At 52.9% G+C, this 12,430-nt stretch overlaps 1 protein-coding gene across 20 annotated transcripts in view; it reads left to right on the top strand.

Moving 5' to 3' along the window:
- The window catches only part of Kcnq2 (potassium voltage-gated channel subfamily Q member 2), a 57,007-nt gene that overhangs the window by 16,161 nt on the left and 28,416 nt on the right, over positions 1 to 12,430 (top strand). For all 20 annotated transcript variants that reach the window (XM_040732677.1, XM_040732672.1, XM_040732671.1 and 17 more), the window contains exons 2-7: positions 6,296 to 6,386; positions 7,299 to 7,425; positions 7,700 to 7,875; positions 8,762 to 8,887; positions 11,168 to 11,278; positions 12,008 to 12,103. In XM_040732677.1, the coding sequence (XP_040588611.1) occupies positions 6,296 to 6,386; positions 7,299 to 7,425; positions 7,700 to 7,875; positions 8,762 to 8,887; positions 11,168 to 11,278; positions 12,008 to 12,103 (727 nt within the window). The remainder of the gene's footprint in view (positions 1 to 6,295; positions 6,387 to 7,298; positions 7,426 to 7,699; positions 7,876 to 8,761; positions 8,888 to 11,167; positions 11,279 to 12,007; positions 12,104 to 12,430) is intronic.

The raw sequence follows: 12,430 nt of genomic DNA, 5'->3' as shown, positions 1-12,430 counted from the left end.
CCTGGAGGGGGCCATCTGCTCTGTCTGTTCTGAAAACTTAAAAAACAAACCGTGGAGCGGAGGAGCCATGGTGGGTACTTTCTGGAAGCTGCTGGGGTAGCACGGCTCCGGAGTGGCTTTCTTCTGTACAATGAATGATATACAATCCTCTGGCTGCCCCAGAGTGTTCTGAGGAACTAGGCTTGCGTTCCCCCAAGATTAGTGACCTGCTTTGTATATCCTGGTTATCATAGCCACATTCATAATTGCCCCTGCCTGTAGGTCCTCGAGAATGCTCTGAGAGGGCTTGGTCAACTAGTACCTTCATCTCAGTTGTTTCTCTTTAAATTTACTTATGTACTTACTATTTGGTGTGTGTGTGTGTGTGTGTGTGTGTGTGTGTGTGTGTGTGTGTGTGTGTGTGTGTGTTTGCATGCAGGCATGCACATATGTGCCAAATTGATTTCTCCTTCCATCGTGCGGGTCTAATTGAACTCAGGTCGTCCAGGTTGGTGGCAGACTCCTTTTCCTGCTGAGCTATCTCATTGGTTCAGCCTCAAGGTTCTTTCCTTATCTCTTTGTTTGTCTTTAATGGGAAAGAAAAACCGGCATATATTTATTTTTCACTTTTTATTGTTCAAGAATTTCATACGTACATGTAATATTATTCTAAGTCTACTCTCATCTCCTCCTCTCCAATCACTCCCTTATCCACCCACCACCATGTGCTCTTTAAAAAAAAAGCACGATGAATCCACTTAGTGTTGCTGGTACTCAAACGAGTTGTCAAGCCATGGACTGGGGATAGGTAGCCTCTTGGGGGCAGGATCCTTGAAGAAAACGGAGTCTCTCTCATCCAGCATCTATAATTTGCCAGTAGCTCTTCAGCCAGAGGTGGGACTTCATGATCCCCTTAACCCTCCCATTCTGGCTTGATCTTGATCTTGTACGGGTCTTGTGCATGAATTCAAGAAACCATTAATGGGTCACAGGGAGGTATCAAGGAGGGAGGCCAGAATACAGATGATATGAAGGGGGTGGGGAGGGGATACTGGTACAGGAAGGGTTAAGTGAGATAGGGGATAGAAGGCACTTCAGGGTTTTAACAATAAAGCAATATGTTGTAGCTGGATTTTCTGGACTAAGTGTGGTTTTGGGCGTGGTCAGTGCTACAGGTATGGGCAGGGTGGATATCTCTATTTTTGAGGTCTGCCCTTGTAGGTCTGTCCCAGACACTGAATTCCATTTTGCACAGGTCCAGCATATGTCCACCCTCTCTACCAAACCTTAGTTTTGTCAAAACACCCTCCCTGCTTCCCTCCCAGCCAAGCCAGCTCCTCCTTACTCAGCAGGGCCTGGCTCCAGGGACTGCTCTTTGGGGAAGCTTCCTCTGGGCTCCTGCCTTGCCTTGTGGGCTAAGCTGCTCCTGGTGTACTTTCTGTTACAGGCACCTTTGGTGTTACTCTTGTGATTTCATTACCACTCAAGCCTCCAGGGTTCTTATCAGGGTATGGGGATCCCCATTCTCCTTTCCACTCCTTCCCTGCTGACCAAGTTGGGAGTAGATGCCCCCAGGCAGTCAAAAATCAGTGCTAGAAGGCATACGAGATGTCTGTACTTCCTTTTTATTTATTTATTTTTCAGGGCTTAGTTAATTGAACAAATTGACTAATGAACAAAGGAAATTAATTGCAGTTTTGAAATGTGACCGTGGCTTTTGCGTCGTTCTGATTGTGCCAGAAGCTGCCCGTGCCTCTCTGTTCAGGAGCTCGGAAGCTTGGGCTCTAGCGTTGGGCTTTCTCAGGATTCACACACCCGGGGCCTACACCCAGGAAGATCGTCAGGGACCTGTGCATCTCTTTAGGGCCAGTGTGGTTGGAGCTTTATCTAAGGCTGAGACCGAGGCTCCTGGTGACAGATGCTCACTGAAAGCTGCTGGCTGTCTGTGGCTGTGGTCTGTTCAAGCTGGAACATGCAGGGTGGGCCCCGCAGCACCCTCAGCTCTTGCTGGGCGAAAGCTGGTGTCTTGACTTCTGGCTGGGGATTGGAGTGATAGGGTACACTGTCTCTCACACAAGCTGGTCTCCTCTGGGTCTCTTGGGGTTTCCTTTCAGCTTTTTTTAACTTTGTAGTTTGTATGTCTTCCTTGGCCAGTTCCCGATGTCTTTCTGAGAGTACCACCCCAACCCTCACCATCTAATTAGGCTGGATATACTGCTGCTGCTGCACAGGCCATGGCATGGTGGATTCACTGGTCTGCGTGGGTCTTCCTGGAACCTGCCAGCTGGCATTTTGAGAGTAGGGCAACTGGGTCCTGGGTGGGGTGTGGGTGAGGTCAGTGTTGGGTGATGGAAGACATTTGCTGGTAGCTCTTGGCCACCTATCTCTTCCCATGCAGCCCTAGAGCATCACCAGGGCATTTTCCTGTGGCCACTAAGTCAGCTGGGGTTCCCAAGCACCTGGCTGAGTCCTCTTGACCTTTCCTTACCTGTAGAAGTCAGTTGTATATATATATCGGTGTGACTGTGCCAGTATGCCCCATTAGACAAGCACATATCTTGGTGTTGCTGTGTTTTCGGGTGTGATGGACACTTAGAGTCAGCAACCATAGCAGAGGTGACCCTCTACAGTGTTTAGGTGCTTGGGACCATGGAGGGTGGAGATGGGATTGGCCTCAGGGCCCTGTGTGGTGCCAGGAGCCTGCTGAATGGGGGAATGAGATAGTAAGCACCTATGAGTAAGACCTACAGCAGGTTGCTGGGCTCAGGTGGCCAGGCGGGCTACTGATAACACAACATGGGCATGTATTGATCACTGTTATGTTCCAGGTTCTATCAATGAACTTCTTGAATTTATGTCACTTTCCTGATGGGCCAGTTATGCTTTGGGAGTGTGGGACCTGGACCTTGAGGGTCTGAAACTGCCAGGCTGGTGGTCCTAGGCTTTTCTTCACACAGACATCAGGTACTGTGTGCTGTTTCCTCTCGGGATGTGTAGCCCAGCTTTGGGGGTTCAAGATTCTCCTGCCTCTACCTCCCGAGTGCTGGGATGATAGATAACGCATGGCCATGCCTGGCTTATGTTCTGCTGGGCGCTAAACCCAAGGCAAGAGCTCTGCCAACCAAGCAGGATCCCTAGCTCCTTGTTTTCTGGCTTATGTCTCATCCATTGTGGCTTGTCTGAAGGGGAGGGGCTGGATCTGGGGCTAGGTAGAAACTGACCACAGCACCATTATGGTGAGTGGTGAGTTTGGAGTAAGACCTACCCTGACCCTCAGACACTTACAGCCTAGAAAAGTCAGAGGTCTTTAATCTACAGGAGCAGCAACAAAACACAGAATGTTTAGTCATGCCCCAGAGGTCCTGGCAGGGCTGGATGCAAGTGCACAGCCATATTCCAGGTGGAAGGGGACACCTGTGTTCTGGTGGTCTGTCTGGGCAAAAAAAAAAAAACCCTGGGCTGAGACTTCTGACATCAGCTGGCCAGGCTTTTACCCATGGACATCTCTGAACCCTGGACTGGAAGGGACAGTTAGGTGGTAGAGTATGTCTGTGTTGTACAGGAGAGATGGCAGGTACATGCTTCCCACACTGACAACAGTAACTCAGTGTCAAGTGGATCCCCTAGGAGGCATGTGACAAGGGGTGTGTCTGCAGGAAGGACCCTGCAGGTGGTTATGGCAGGTAGGGAAACGTGAGGATGTAAGCATGAAACCTTGTTCAGATTGACTTTGCCAACCTGGACCAAACCTCCTAGACTCTGGAATATAGAGTCTGATGCCAGGTGGGGGGTATTGTCAGCGTATTTAGGCACAATAGAATTGGGGGAAAACTTTTCTGGTGTAATACAATTCCTGGTGCACAAGGGAGCATATAATTACATTGAAGCTCAACTCGGGGTACATGCTTTTTCTTCCAGGAAGATGGACTCTAGAGACAGACTACCTGTATTAGCTTAGGGGCCTAAGGAAGGACCTGGCCTGGTCTCAGTCATACAGATATTGTAGAGGTCATTTGGGCTGTTAGCCACCTCTGGTCCTGGTTGTAGAACTTGATATGGCCTGTCTCAACAGATAATGCAGATCACCAGACTGTTAATCGCCTCCAATTCCTAGATTTCTGGATGGAAGACCAGGTTTTAAGTCCATTCCTTGGAGAGGATGATTGTGCCTAATATTCCTGGTTTTCCTGGAGATCTGTGGGTGCAAGGGCCTTTGTGCTGTGTTCCCAACCTGTCTGGGTTGGAGGGTGACTACCCAAGGGGGCATGTCCTCATGGACAGCGTACCCTGGGCTTGCAATAGAGGACATCAAAGAATGGTAAGAGGGAAGAACAGGTGGGGACAGTGGCCAGTTCCACACATTAGGCTGAGAGAGAGGTTTATGTGGAAGGAACCTGACCCCCCTGGGACTCATCTGCTATTAAAGGTAGCCATGGTGGTAGGAGGACCCTAAGACCCGACAGGAAGGAGCATGGTACCTCTGTCGTCATAGTCATCATCGTTATTACCATTGTGTGCTGGGCGTGTGGACGGATGTCTGGCCCTTGAAGGTAGCAGGGGGCTGCTGGCAGGGGGGAGCAGGTGAAAGAAAGCTCTTTGAGCAAGAGATCTGTGGTTCCGATGGATGTGGAGCTCTTCTTGGTGCCTTGTGGTCAAGCATGTTCCGTGCACAGGACTCGATGACTATGTGTTGGATGTGCCTGTTTTGTGTGGCAGGTTGCCATCTGCAGAAAAACGTTAGTATTACCTGAGCTGTTTGAGAAGTGACACACACATCCCATTTGTGTTGGGGTTTGCATTTTCTGTTTAAAAATGTTTATTCTAAGCCGGGCGGCGAAGGTGGTGCACGCCTTTAATCCCAGCACTCGGGAGGCAGAGGCAGGCGGATCTCTGTGAGTTCGAGACCAGCCTGGTCTACAGAGCGAGTTCCAGGACAGGCTCCAAAACAATACAGAGAAACCCTGTCTGGAAAAACCAAAAAAAAAAAAAAGTCTATTCTAGTATTCTGGTTCTCTCCCCGCCCTGCACAGTGCACACGTGGAGATCAGAAGATCATTCTGTGGGAGATGGTTTTCTCTTTCTACCTTGTGAGTCTAGGGGATGAAACTCAGGTCCTGAGGCTTGGCAGCAAGCGTCTGTACCTGCTGAGCCATCTCACTGGCCCTAGAATCTGCCTCTGTGATTTAGCTGGAGCTGTTCCAGTCTCCCAGGATGAGACGTGGGTGTGGTGGTCCTCGGCAGGCAGTGTTCTTGCCATGCTGCCTATCGTGTGTTTAGGTTGGTTGGTATGACCTTGTCAAAGGCCACAAGCTGGGTTCCTATGGTAGACTCTGTTACTTGTCCTCTGGGGTAGGATCAGGGAGACGGTAGATGGCTTGTCAGAGGATGCACAAAGACATGAAAGAGACAGAGGATTTTGCTGGGAGAGTTTTGCAGGAGAATTTTGGTAGGTCAGGAAAGGCTGGGTAATAAAGGAGAGAGGAATAATTACAGCAGAAAGTATAGGCTGATGAGCAGGCATCATTGCAACTTTTTTTGTTTGTTTCTTTGTCTTTTAAATTTTTTTTTTTTTTTTTTGGTTTTTACAAGACAGGGTTTCTCTGTATTGCTTTGGAGGCTATGGGTCCAGCCTGGCCTCGAACTCACAGAGATCCGCCTGCCTCTGCCTCCCGAGTGCTGGGATTAAAGGCATGCGCCACCACCGCCCGACTCTTTTTAATTTTTTAAAATTTAAATTAGAAAGAGAAATGGAGAGACCACGGCAGCTGGGGCCAAGGCTAGAAAGGTGATCTGGGAAGTTCTTGTCCAGCACCAGATCTAGTCGGAAGAGAAGTTTTCTGTCTCTGAACCTAGGGAGGAAGCATTGCATTCCATGAAGAAGTATGCGTGTCTGCCGTCTGTGGGGGGTGAGCGGTGTGGAGTTGGTTCTTTTTATCGCTCTTGCACTAGCCGAGGCTGTCGGGGGCCAAAACCAGATAGACATGAGTTGGGAAGGGCCCTGTCATCAATCTGTGTGATTATGGAGTCTTGGAAACTGGGGTGTGTCGGGCTGTGTTCTCCCTGCTGTTCTCCGAGGGCCCTCCAATGGCTTTAGAAGCAGGTGTGCCAGCAAGTAGTCATGGGCTGCTGGCTTGGGATGTGGCGGCGACTGCTGGCCCACTGATGACTGCTGGCCCCCTGGTGACTGCTGGCCCCCTGGTGACTGCTGGCCCCCTGGTGACTGCTGGCCCCCTGGTGACTGCTGGCCCCCTGGTGACTGCTGGCCCCCTGATGACTGCTGGCCCCCTGATGACTGCATGCCTCTCACCTCCCGCAGGTTTCTCCTGGTCTTCTCCTGCCTCGTGCTTTCCGTATTCTCCACCATCAAGGAGTACGAGAAGAGCTCAGAGGGGGCCCTCTACATCTTGGTAAGCTCCACACTTGGGCAGGGAGTGGGGAGAGGCCTGGAGGCTGGTAAAGAGTCCTGGTTAATCGGGTGGAGAGACCTCTGCAGTAGCCTGCCCTCCCGACCCCCGGGTCCCTCTGATTGTTTGAGTGAGCCGGGCCTTCTGTATCCAGGGTCTCCTCCGGAATAAAAAGCTTTCTTGCAACCACAGCCACTGTTGCTGCTCCTGGCACTGTGGTGTAGGCCCTCAAGCCCCTTCCAAGCCTCCCAGCCCCTAGGAGAAGCGACGTCACACCAGGCAGCTCTCACCACCGATTCTAAGTACACGGGTGCCCCCATTGGACGTGTGTGGTGCTTGCTCCCCAAGAGGTGTGGGTGAAGGGGTGGGAGGCCCTGATGCTCACTCGCATAAACCCTGTGATGGGGCAGGGGTGGGCGTCATGGAAACAGTACTGTAATTTCTCTGTTGCTATTGGTAACGGAGGTGGCCCTTCAAGGAGAGTGATCCCACTAGAAGGCTCTTCCACCCACTTTGCCCCACTGCCCCCCTTGGGGGGGCTGCCTGAATTCTAGAAGAGCCTGCTCTCCCTTTGCTAGGGTTTGCTAGTGTGCCCACCCAGCCCACTAACACCAGAGCCCTACCACTCCAGCTCAAACAGGGCAGATCTAGCTCAGAAGGGAGGTAAGAAGGGTGGTTCCTTAGGCGGTCCAAGGCCCGGGACCTACTGGTTGATAGCAGCGAGTCCTTGGGAGGTCATCTGTGTCTAGAAGGGATTCCGGTCCTGGCTGACACGAGCTGGGGGCCCTGTCACTTCTAGCTTCTGAGCCGTGGGGGCTTTATGCAGCCCTGGCCTGAGACTGCATGTGTAGCATACAGGCAGCCCTCCTAAGGGTGCCTGGCAGCGTCTTCATCTGTATCCCTCCCACCTCCCAGGAAATCGTGACCATCGTGGTGTTTGGCGTTGAGTACTTTGTGAGGATCTGGGCCGCAGGCTGCTGCTGCCGGTACCGAGGCTGGAGGGGAAGGCTCAAGTTTGCCAGGAAGCCGTTCTGTGTGATTGGTGAGGCCTGGTGGGCATAGCCAGCAGAGTTGGGTCTGGGGCAGGAACTGCTTCCAAGTGTGACTTGGAGTTGGTGCCCACAGGGCAATAGATGTCGGGAGGGACAAAGTGGTGGGCAGCCTGCCCTGGGTACCACAGGTAGGCAGCGGGGTGGGCACAGGAAACCGCCCTTCCCAGGGCCCTACATGACCTGGCATGTCTATGGGGCCACTGATCCCTTCCTTTGGGGCCCAGGGGAGGGAGACCCTGTGAGTTGTGCGCGTGTCTCCAACAGACATCATGGTGTTGATCGCTTCCATTGCTGTGCTGGCTGCTGGCTCCCAGGGAAATGTCTTTGCCACTTCTGCACTCCGGAGCCTGCGGTTCCTGCAGATCTTACGGATGATCCGTATGGACCGGAGGGGCGGCACCTGGAAGCTCCTGGGATCGGTGGTGTATGCTCACAGTAAGGTGAGCCTTGGCCCACCCAGCCTGGGGCCTGCTGGTCACCCTGGCTCCAAAGTCCCTCCCGGGGGCGGGGTCTCTAAGCTGGGCGTAGCCAGGAAAGCTGTTTCTGTTCCCAGTCTGAGCCATCCTCCCTATATATAGCTGGCAGCCCCTGTAGCTGAGCATTTCCCTTCCTGGTTCTGAGGGCCCCGATCGATACTCTGCCTGAATCACCGGCCGAGGGGTTGTTTAAGCTGTGGCTTGTGGTGGCTGCTGGTCCAGGGTACTCATGGAGTGGCTGTGTGTGTACACGGTCTGTGTTGAGGGAGTCCCCGGTGGGCAAGACTTGGTTTCTGCCAGGTGACACTATGGGTCCTCTGTGCACCCCATGGGCTCATCGAGTCAAATGCTCTCTAACCTGCCCGGGCCCCCTTTTTTTGTGACCACGACAGCGCTGGACCCTGGGGAAGTTGAGCTCCCTGAGGCCTGGTCTCTCTCACTCACTGCATTGCACCCTCAGTCTTGGGAACTGAATATATACCTGTTGAGTCCCAGAGCCCCTCTTGAGGATATCTCCAGAGTATCTAAACAGTGCGGGGACTACAACTCCTGGCTTGGGGTATGTGTTCCCCAGCCACAGGCAGGATGTTTACCGGGCTGTTGGATGTCCCTCTCCCAGGTCTAAAATAGTCAGTTGATAAAGTTGTACTGTATAGGCAGCAGCCACCCTTGATTGTTCAGGACAAGCCCTGTTGCCAGCCCCGACCAATGTCTACTCTAGTTGTGCCTTGAGGGGATCCCATCCTCTGAAGCCCTTGTGATGCACACAGAGTTCAGGGCAGGGCTCCCATGCTTGACACTGTCCAGGTCGGCCTGAGCGGGACAATGATACGGTCTCCTGCGTTTGCAGGAGCTGGTGACTGCCTGGTACATTGGCTTCCTCTGCCTCATCCTGGCCTCGTTTCTGGTGTACTTGGCCGAGAAGGGTGAGAATGACCACTTTGACACCTATGCAGATGCACTCTGGTGGGGCCTGGTAAGTCCTGGTCACTGATAGCTTCCTCCCCCACATCCTCTTGGTACAGCCGTCCTGAGAGTATACCCTGCCCCTTAGGACCTGAGGAGAGACCTAACAGCCTTTAGGCTAGCCTGGATGGGCATGTCTCTTGGTGGCCATCTGGTGGCTGGCTGTAGACATGATGGCATGTGGAGATGAGGGCTGCGGTTGGTGTGGTTATTGTGTTGGTAGATGTGACAGGGGGCAGACGGTTCCTTCCTTCCCATCGCCTTCCTGAAACCTCCACTGAATTTTGGAGGAGGAAGATTGGGGTGGGAGATTTTTGGGGTTCTGAGAGTAGTGACCAGTATAGAGCCATCCCCGGGGCTCCCCAGCTCAGGAGTATGAACAACCCTCACAATTTTGGAGCAGTTGGAGGGCGGAGGCAGCATTGTTGTCACGGCCTCCCATTGCCAAGGCCAGTTGCCACCATTCCAGGCCACTTGTTTCTGAACTCCAACCTCCAGTCAGTCCTGCCTGTCACTGTGAGGAATAAGGGAGGGGACAAAGGCAGGACGGCTCAGTGGGTAAAGGGCTTGCTGTTAAAGCACGGGAATTCCCCAGCACCCATGTAAAAGTTTGGCTTCACCCCACACGCCACACATGTGTATGCGCATGTGCACACACACACACACACACACACACATCACACACTCCACATACATCACATACACACATCCGTGTGCAGACACACTTACAGACACATACCACACACCATGTACATGCACCACATGCACTGCATGCACCACACACACACACACACACACACACACACACACACACACACACACACACACACTGCAAAAGGAAACCACAGGCCCTGACTCTCTGGGGCTTTTCTGCTGACAGTGGCCTTGAATCCTACACCATTTGGTGCTGCCCAAATGCTAGAACCTTACCTGGCCTTTGTGCCTGAGGCTCCCCATGCTCGACTCTGCCTGGAATATTCCGGAAGTCCTCTGTCATTGCACCTTTGCAGAAGGGCCTTTTAGATACCACTGGACATCTGCTTGGAGTGGGTATGGATGGCAGGTTTCCTAGGTCCCTGTTTCCTGAACATCGCACTAGCCCTGAGACCCACCCTAATTAGACAGAAATGGGTTTCTTCTAGCCCTTCCTCCCCCAATGTTCTGGACTCCTTGAGGGCTCAGGGCAGAGCCGGGAGGTGGTGACCTGGACGGGTGCTGTGCTTGCAGTCACTGGGAGAGGATCAGACAACTTCTCCTGGAATGAAGCCACGGGGCAGTTTATTAATGATCTTACTAATGGCCACGGGCCTGGGATCCTGTGTCCTCTTGGGAAGAAGCAGGACTGTTGGGAGTGAAGTGAGTTTAAGGCTGGGAGGTACGTGGCAGTGGAGAGTACGTGATAGACACTGAGCAGGGGCAGCTGGACTGTCTGACTGCGTGCCCCGGGCTCTGCCGAGGGAGTCAGCTTTGCATCCAGGGGACCTGAGATGTAAACCAGCTGGCCCCAGGGCCCTGGAGGATGATACAGCTCATTCTCTTCAGCATGTCTTGGGTCTAGGCCTTCCTTCTCTTTTAGAACTGAAGCAAACGTTTTGTTTTTATCGTTTCAAAGCAATCTTTGTATTTTAAGATGTCTACTGGTTCCTAAAATGCAGTCCCCTCGCTATTACCCTTCTGTCTTCTTGGCCACCTCCTACCTGCCTCTACTGGCCTCCTCCTGTCCTGGGCCAGGCCTTCTCCTAGTCCGTACCCCATCATCCCTGAACCCTACTCTCCTTGGCCTTTGCTGACTCCTTACCCTCTACAGACCCTGGCACCCTGCATTTGCTTGCTCTTGTCCCCTGACTTGGTGGGTACCCATCAGCTCACTGGTGCCCCCTATTTCTGAGCACAGGGCAGGGGGCCCAGATACATCAGCCATTCACCTGGATGGAAACTCCTGTCCTTGCTTGGTGCTGGTGTGTACTGCATAGTCTACCTGTCCCAAGTGTTAACCAGGGGAGCCTTGGGAATGAAAAGAGATTGGGGGTTTGGTGGAATAAAGGATAAAGGACAGCCTATGCTGACCCTGGCCTTGCTTTGCCCTAGTATGGGTGACAGGACAAGGCTGACCCTCCCGCCCATCCACCCGAAGTCTGAGTGACCATCAGTGTCTAGTTGCCCCCAAAGGTGCAGGCAAACTACTTGGGTGAGCTTCCCATGACTGAGTAGGGACATCTGGCCTGGGATTGTAGACCTCTGGTGGGCCATTGTCAGCCTGCCCAAGTAACCAGGGCCCCCTGCTCCTCAGATCACCCTGACGACCATTGGCTACGGGGACAAGTACCCTCAGACCTGGAATGGGAGGCTGTTGGCAGCGACGTTTACCCTCATTGGTGTCTCCTTCTTCGCTCTTCCCGCAGTGAGTCCTACACCCCTTCCAGCCCTAGGGATGTCTCAGAGGCTCCCTGTAAGACCTGACTACAAGCCACCTGTGAACTGTGAGGATCTTAGACAGGAGCAGGTCCCTGTAGGGTTCACAGTCTCTAGAGAGGCCCCTGACCTGGCCAGAGTGAGGATCCCCTGTTTTAGATGCCTGTAACCTCAGTAGGCAGACTTACAGTGTCTTCAGATCGGGCCTGTTTTTTGCTGTTGTTGTTGTATTTTGGTTTTTCGAGACGAGGTTTCTCTGTGTAGCTTTGGAGCCTGTCCTGGAACTTGCTCTGTTGACTAGGCTGGCTTTGAACTCACAGAGATCTGCCTGCCTCTGCCTCCCAAGTGCTGGGATTAAAGGCGTGCGCGCCACTAACGCCCGGCATAGACCGGGCCTTTTGACATAGCTCTGTTGACTTCTGTGGCTCTCCCATCTGAATGACCCTAGACAGTGGGGTCCTCATTCACCCTATACAGAATGGGATGGGTGTGCCGACTGCTCCACTGGGTTTGGCAGAGGGCAGCTGCCCCGTGGACAGGGTAGGTTAGGAGGGTGCCTTTTGCCGGTTAGAGATTCCCAGCCTGGTCTCTAGGTGATGAACTACTGGGGCGTTCCAAGGATGTAGGATGTAGGTGACACCTGTGAAGCACATGCATTGTAGGTAAGGGTGAGGAGGGGCATGGTCCCAGGATGTGGTCTGACCTCGGTGATTTGCAGGGCATCTTGGGATCTGGCTTTGCTCTGAAAGTCCAGGAGCAGCATCGGCAAAAACACTTTGAGAAGCGGCGGAACCCTGCGGCAGGTCTGATCCAGGTGAGCCTTAGTCCCCGCTAGGGACCAACCCCTGTTCTGACCCCCACCTTATCTAGAAGGGAAGCCCACCAAGATCTTGGCACTGACAATGGCTGTACCAGGCTTTCCCGTGTCTATGGATAGGCCCATGTTTGGAAGACGGGATTGTGTTCTGACACCTGAGGCCGTACCCCGTGACTCATGCTAGTGATGCTGGGTGGTCCTGTCCCCAGTGGGCAGTTGGCTCAGGCCATACTGTTCCAGTAACCATCCAGATCACCTCCAGTGCCCTGTGATGTAGGTGTCTCATCACATCGTGCAGCTGTGAGACTCACAGCTTATAGAGGT

The sequence above is a fragment of the Mesocricetus auratus genome, unplaced genomic scaffold (assembly GCF_017639785.1).
Source record: "Mesocricetus auratus isolate SY011 unplaced genomic scaffold, BCM_Maur_2.0 Super-Scaffold_100028, whole genome shotgun sequence".
In the NCBI taxonomy this organism is placed as follows: Eukaryota; Metazoa; Chordata; class Mammalia; order Rodentia; family Cricetidae; genus Mesocricetus; species Mesocricetus auratus.
The sequence above is the reverse complement of the archived record's forward strand: the minus strand, read 5'-3'. Positions and strand labels throughout refer to the sequence as shown.